The sequence below is a fragment of the Ranitomeya imitator genome, chromosome 3 (genome assembly GCF_032444005.1).
Source record: "Ranitomeya imitator isolate aRanImi1 chromosome 3, aRanImi1.pri, whole genome shotgun sequence".
Lineage (NCBI taxonomy): Eukaryota > Metazoa > Chordata > Amphibia > Anura > Dendrobatidae > Ranitomeya > Ranitomeya imitator.
In genome coordinates, this window is record NC_091284.1 from 677,660,832 (window position 1) to 677,668,682 (window position 7,851).

General features: G+C 43.0%; 1 protein-coding gene across 1 annotated transcript in view; it reads left to right on the top strand.

Moving 5' to 3' along the window:
• The window catches only part of LOC138670754 (inactive dipeptidyl peptidase 10-like), a 265,499-nt gene extending 258,256 nt beyond the window's left edge, over window positions 1-7,243 (top strand). The window contains exon 20 of the mRNA XM_069758378.1: window positions 6,987-7,243. Coding sequence (XP_069614479.1) covers window positions 6,987-7,109 — 123 coding nt within the window. The 3' untranslated portion in view covers window positions 7,110-7,243. The remainder of the gene's footprint in view (window positions 1-6,986) is intronic.
• Window positions 7,244-7,851: the final 608 nt, after the last annotated feature.

Consider the following 7,851-nt stretch of genomic DNA (forward strand, 5'->3'; position numbering starts at 1 on the left):
CCCATCATTGTGGAGACTACTGAAACAGACTAAGCGACCTTTTTAAATGCTTAGAAAGCCTTTGCGGGTGTTTTTTGTTAATTATTCCAATTTACTCAGATAATGACTTTGGGGTTTTCATTGGCTGTAAGCCATAATCATCAACATTAACAGAAATAAACACTTGAAATAAATCACTCTGTTTCAAATGACTCTATATAATATAATATATGGGTTTCACTTTTTGTATTGAAGAACTGAAATAAATTAACTTGTTGATGATATTCTAATTTAGTGAGAAGCACTTGTACTTGCTATTTTGAGCGGCCAGAAAGACGCTTGCTCTGTGCAAAACACCAAACAATTTGTATTTTTGATGATTAATTTTAATATTGAACAGTCCATATGGGTAATAAACCTGAAACCTGAGGAGAATATCTTTGTGTGCAGAATTATTGGGCAATTATTAGTGTGCAGAATTATTTATTATGCATCTAAATGAAAACGTAAATTTTCCCATCTCAATTGTTTCTTTTCATCTGTTATAGTGAGAATAATGACCAAAAACTAAAAATGTACAAAAATACATTTGATATTTAAAAAAAAAATCTCAGTGACCAATATAGCCATTCTTCTTTTCAATAACAGCCATAAGCCTATCATCCTTGGAGTCTGTCAGTTTCTTAATCTGGTGAAGGTTAGCTTCTTAGGGAGCACCAACCACAGGCTCCCAACCACTCTTGAGAGGTGGACTGTTTTCCCTCACTGTAAATCTCCTATTTAAAAAGGATTCCCAAGTTCTCAGTAGGGTTTAGGTCAAGTGAAGAAGGCTAACCAAGCAGTGGAGACTTTGTGAATGTGTAATGTAGGTGTCTGGTTGCATAGCACAGAGAACACAAAGCAGGAACAGTCAGTGATCAATATAGTTCTATTTATATCCAGCAGTAACTTTACAGGGATTTAAAGTAACTGTAAAAAATTAGTGGTAGTAAGTAAACAAATCAACAATAAATCTAATAACAATAAGTTTGGAATAGCAAAGAAAGTCTTTCACTATATAATGTTAATGTTTTTTTCACAAAGGTGGTGAGCCTAGTCATTGGAGTCAACACATAAATTCTCTGTGCAGCTCTGGCCCTAGCGGAGGTCACTGGGTTTTCCCGCTAGGCCGCAAGTCTCTCTATGATGTAGTTTATTAACTGATGTTGGGCCTCCCACGCACCAACCAGCCCCCTCCCAACCTGTTGTCCTAATCTCAGCCAACCCGGTACCGTAGGTTATAGCTTGAAGTGACGGCTCTGCTCATTCATGTCGTTCCCCCATAATTGCAGGCATGCCTCTCCTCTCTCAGTCTCTACTTCTCGTGGATCTTATTGGCTTAACCGTTGACGGAAGTCTCTTAGGCTTGGGGAAGAGAGGACTAAGCCTCGGCTCTTGAAGGGTGACGTCGGGTCTTGGAGGCTTAACCAGTGCAGGGCATGGATCCTTGTCCTGACTAGCGTAGGTGTAACTTGGAGTTCTCTTGAGGGGAATTTAGACCTTGCCAGGTGACCTTGGTGGCACCTCCCATTGAGGCCTGTCCCGTGACCATCTTACACTATGCAAATCAACATTAAAACGAATAACAATACTTTTGAAATAGCAAAGAAAGTCTTTTCCTATATAACTTTTAATGTTCTTTTCACTGAGGTGATGCCCCCAGTCATGGAAGTCACCATGTAAGTTCTCTCTGCAGCTCTGGCCCTAATGTTGGTCACTGGGTTTTCCCACTAGGCCGCAAGTCTCTGACATAGTTTATTAACATGCGTTGGACCTCCCACGCACCAACCGGCACTCTCCCTACCTGTTGTCCTAATCCCAGCCAACCCCGGAACCATAGGTGATAGCTGGAAATTGTAACGCTCGCGCCGAGACTGGTTGGTACGGGCGTCTGGGGGTGTGGCCCCACTGGACCACAGACCAAACTTCCCTGGAAGGGGCATAACTAAGTAGCTTCCTAGGTGTACGCTGGAGCCTCTGATGGTGAGGTCAGACTTGTGCAATAGGAACCAGGTGCCACTCCAAGGTGGAGTTTGACTGTGGATGCTGATCCCACCGGGGACGAGACACAGGCAGGCAGGCACAGCTGTGACACTGGCTGACAGATGGGCACGGCAGAGGCCCTGACGGGCAGACTGGCTTGAAGGAGATACAGGCAGACAGGGTTGATACTCTGGTAGGAACTGGTATACAGGCGGGTGTATGGAAACAGGTAAGAACCTGTTCAGACTGGAGAGTATATGGAAACAGGTAGGAACCTGTTCAGACTGGAGAGTATATGGAAACAGGTAGGAACCTGTACGGCAAGTTGCTGAACAGAGGTAGAGCAAGAGCGGATGCAAAGCAGAACCACAGGAGGCGGAGTAGGAGCAGGAAGGAGAAGGTGTAACTAAGAGCAGAGAAGGAGAAGGCAGAGCTAAGAGCAGAGAAGGAGAAGGCAGAGCTAAGAGCAGAGAAGAAAAAGGCAGAGCTAAGAGCTGGAGACGGAGCCATGTGCAGAAACGCAGGAGGCGGAGCCAAGAGCGAGACGTAGAACCGCAAGGATTGGAGCCGCAGAGCGAGAGCTGAGCAGAGCCGCAGAGCAAAGCCACAGAGTGCAGAGCAAGGTCAGAGTGCAGAGCAAAGTTACAGAGAGCAGAGCTGAAAGCAAAGCCACAGAGTGCAGAGCTGAGAGAAAAGCTGAGAGACACAGAACCACAGGTTGTGGTAGAACTGAGCAGAGAGAAGCAGAGCCACAGACAGTGGCGAAAAGAGCAGAAAGATAAGGCGGAGGTACACACAGCAGAGTGGGAAATGACTAATGACAAAGGAGGAGCAGGAACGGACATAGACCAGAGTTCAGACAGGAACGGACATAGAAACAGAACACAGATTAAGGCCTGCAATTGCAGCCCTCAGAGACAGGAAACAGACACGACCTGGCAGCTCAGTAGCAAGTGCTAACTGAGGGAAATATTTTGCTCAGGCATCCTCCAATGGGCGAGGATGCCTTAAGTATCAGAGGCCTCAAGGCTATTGGCCAGGAGCACCTTAGGGAGGTGCACACAGTCTCAATAAGAATCCGAAGTTGCTGGCGCCGCCCCCCTATGCACACAGCCAGGAAGTGTACACAGAGCAAGCGGCCATGGAGCACATGGCATGGAGCCGGCGGCAGACAGATCTCACAGCATGGCACAGGGTGAGTGAGTAGATGTAATAGGTAGATGAGGAATGGAAGGCCATGCAGTGATGCCGGCAGGGTTGTTACAGAAATGATGACCTTGCTCACTCGCATCGTTTCTCTGCAAACACAGTCATGCCTCTCCTGTCACAGTCTCCTCGCGTATTTTCTCAGCTTGATCAACGGCAGAAGACTGTTAGGCTTGGAGCAGAGAGGACTAGGACTTGTCTCTTGACAGGCGACATTGGGTATCGGAGGCTTGAGTAGTGCAGGGCACAAAACCTGGTTCTCACTAGCGTAGGCGGAACTAGGAGTTCTCCTGAGAGGAATCCGGACCTTGCCAAGCGATGACCGCCACCTTGGTGGCATAGACTTCCCACTGAGGTCTGCTCTGATCTCTTTATTGATGCCAAATCTGCCTGCGGTTTGGTGCTCTGGGATTTTATATCAAGGAAGTCCTTCCTTTGGGTCACCTGATCAGGTCCAGCACACAAAGTCGTTCCTCCTGCAAATCTTCCTGCACAATTTGGTTCTGAAAATTTCACCTGGCTAGTAGATGGCAGTCTCTCCTCATTAATGGCCCATCCTGCAAGGGCTCTTCAGGGATATCACTGCTTCTTATTACATTTGCGATGGAGCATTGTCCTGCATAAAAATCATGGTTTTCTTGAAAGATGCAGACTTTTTCTTGTACCACTGCTTGAAAAGTATGTCTTCTAAACACTGGCAGTAGGTTTTTATACTTGATTTTGATTCCATCTTCAACCCAAAAAAAGGTTCAATTATCTCTTCTTTAAATAATACCAGCCCATAGCAGTGCCCTACCTCTACGTTGCTGGCTTTTGAGTCAAAGTGGAGGTATATGCCTGTTACTGAACCAGGCATGAGCTCGTCTTTCTGGTTCATCAAGAGTCGCTCCCATCTCATCAGTCCATAAAATCTTTGGAAAAAAAAAAAATCGGTCTACAGATATTTCTTGCCCCCATCTTGACTTTTCAACTTTTGTGTCTTGTACAGATGTGGTCGGGCTTCACCTTCCTTTACCTTGGTCGTGTCTCTGAGCACTGAACACCGTGTACTTCTGAGCATTCTAAGGAGGTTGCAGTTCTGGAATATGACAGGACTAGAGGATAATGGCTTCCTGGTCCCTTTATGTTTGATTCTTCTTAAATCTTTATCAGTTAATGTGCCGCTTTTTTCTCAACACGTTTTTCCAACCCTGTTAATTACTTGCAACAAAACTTTTGATGGTTTTGTGTTCACACTTTATATATTAGCAATTCCAAGAGTGCTACATCCCTCTGTAAAACTTGTAACAATATTTGACTTTTCTGAGTCAGTTAAATCTTTTTTTGGCTCATTTTGCCTGTGGAAAACAAGCTGTATAATAATTCTGCACACCTTGATAAAGGGTAGTAATATCATTAGGCCTCATTCTCCTCATTACACAGATACACATCACCTGATCAGATTCATCCAATAAGCATTCAAGTTTATACAACTCTGAGTTCGAAAAACGGAATAAAAAGTTAGGTCCATATATATTTGGACAGAGACAACATTTTTCTAATTTTGGTTATAGACATTACCACAATGAATTTTAAACAAAACAATTCAGATGCAGTTGAAGTTCAGACTTTCAGCTTTGATTTGAGGGTATCCACATTAGAATTGGATGAAGGGTTTAGGAGTTTCAGCTCCTTAACATGTGCCACCCTGTTTTAAAGGAACCAAAAGTAATTGGACAGATTCAATCATTTTAAATAAAATGTTAATTTTTAGTACTTGGTTGAAAACCCTTTGTTGGCAATGACTGCCTAAAGTCTTGAACTCATGGACATCACCAGACGCTGTGTTTCCTCCTTTTTGATGCTCTGCCAGGCCTTCACTGCAGTGGTTTTCGGTTGCTGTTTGTTTGTGGGCCTTTCTGTCTGAAGTTTAGTCTTTAACAAGTGAAATGCATGCTCAATTGGGTTGAGATCAGGTGACTGACTTGACCATTCAAGAATATTCCACTTCTTTGCTTTAATAAACTCCTGGGTTGCTTTGGCTTTATGCTTTGGGTCATTGGTCGTAGTTTCATACTACAGATGGACAATCAGATTGGCTGCATTTGGCTGGATCTGAGCACACAGTATGGCTCTGAATACCTCAGAATTAATTCGGCTGCTTCTGTCCTGTGTCACATCATCAATAAATACTAATGACCCAGTGCCACTGGCAGCCATGCATGCCCAAGCCATCACACTGCCTCCACCGTGTTTTACAGATGATGTGGTATGCTTTGGATCATGAGCTGTACCACGCCTTCGCCATACTTTTCTCTTTCCATCATTCTAGTAGAGGTTGATCTTGGTTTCATCTGTCCAAAGAATGTTCTTCCAGAACTGTACTGGCTTTTTTAGATGTTTTTTTAGCAAAGTCCAGTCTAGCCTTTTTCTTCTTGATGCTTATGAGTGGCTTGCACCGTGCAGTGAACCCTCTGTATTTATTTTCATGCAGTCTTCTCTTTATGGTAGATTTGGATACTGATACGCCGACCTCCTGGAGAGTGTTGTTCACTTGGTTGGCTGTTGTGAAGGGGTTTCTCTTCACTATGGAGATTATTCTGCGATCATCCACCACTGTTGTCTTCCGTGGGCGCCCAGGTCTTTTTGCACTGATGAGTTCACCAGTGCTTTCTTTATTTCTCAGGATGTACCAAACTGTAGATTTTGCCACTCCTAATATTGTAGCAATTTCTCGGATGGGTTTTTTCTGTTTTCGCAGATTAACGATGGCTTGTTTCACCTGCATGGAGAGCTCCTTTGACCGCATGTTTACTTCACAGCAAAACCTTCCAAATTCAAGCACCACATCTAAAATCAACTCCAGGCCTTTAATCTGCTTAATTGAGCATGACATAATGAAGGGATTGCCCACACCTGTCCATGAATTAGCCTTGGAGTCAATTGCCCAATTACTTTTGGTCCCTTTAAAAACAGGGTGGCACAGGTCAAGGAGCTGAAACTCCTAAACCCTTCATCCAATTTTAATGTGGATACCCTCAAATGAAAGCTGAAAGTCTGAACTTCAACTGAATCTGAATTGTTTTGTTTAATATTCATTGTGGTAATGTCTATAACCAAAATTAGAAAAATGTCTCTGTCCAAATATATATGGACCTAACTGTAATTGTGTACACTGTGTATTACACACGCATACCCAGTTTTCCCAAAGACCTGACAGGCAACATTCTTGCACACCTCCCTGGGTATCTACTACCCTAGCTCACTTTGTATCCTACACATCCCTATACAGTACACTATACAGACTGATAAACTGATAAGCAACTTTTCCTGGTTATAGAGAAGGATGGAGGAACAGCAAATACTTTCCCTCCATTTTGTTCACCTGCACATCATTCTGCAGAGCCCCAACTTTTGCTGTGTCTCAAACAAGGAGGAATACTGTGCAATGCTGCCATCTAATGAGTGCACTAGTATTCACTATATACCTACTGGACAGAATAATAATGTTTGCTAAGATCGAGGGAAAACAAAATTATTACAGCTTTCACATTGCCTGACTTGCGGGCCCACTAGTATCAGGACCCATTATACTTTGCAGCACTTTATAGACCTCATCAAAAGCCAAAAATTCATATACAATCCAAAATAAAGAATGAGGTTGTCTTATTATTTCAGAAAGCATGTGAGGGTGAGTGGTATTCCTTCTGAATGTGACTTGCTGGGAATCCTCTAGGACTATATATATAGATCTAAACATAATATTATTGGTATAATTATTTGTTTTTTCTTGCTAACAGATTTATCCCGATGAGGACCATTTCTTCCTATCGAAAGATAGCCAACACCACCTGAGCCTGTCAGTAGTGTCCTATCTGCAGAGCTGCCTTCAGAGCGCAGACCTCAGCCAGAGAGAACAGTGAGCGCGGACACTGTGAGACTGACGTAGAGCACAAGTTGTGGATGGTCTAACAAGAAGCCAGGATGGACATAATAAATGCATCTGCTGAAAATTTTAGAGGCCAAATCATCCCAACATTAAACACTGAACTTCTGACTGAAGTGGTGGTGAATATCATCGCCTCTCTGATGAAAACGGATTAAGTATCCAAATTGATACAGAGAATACATATCAATCATACAACCATCATGTGACGTCTATCTAAAGTTGGCCATATACATAAGATAGACATTAGGCATGCAGATATCACCCCAACCTACTTCCATATACATTCAATACGTATGCGAAATTCATCAAAGAATGCTTGCTTATTTCAATGGGAACAAGGAGATGCTTCTAGTAAGGGCTAGTCGACCTGAAGTATGCCCAATCCTCGGATTGTAACAAAAATTTTAATTTGGGCGTCCCTATGAACATTAGAATGTGAACAGAATCCACCAACACAACATGACACATGGTCTTGGATTGATTGAAGAAACTTCCAATACTAATAGCTAGGTTAAACTGCTGTGTTGTTCTCTAACTGTACACATTATCAAAGCCCTCCACGTGTATGTTCCTGGATGGGAAATAATTAGATTGACAGGACACTGGATGGAAATAGATTGGTGGATAATGTTTTTTACCTTTTACTTGTGTATTTCTGCATGTTAACAAACAGTCTATAAACTGTACATTTAATTTGCACACAAGAAACCGATTAG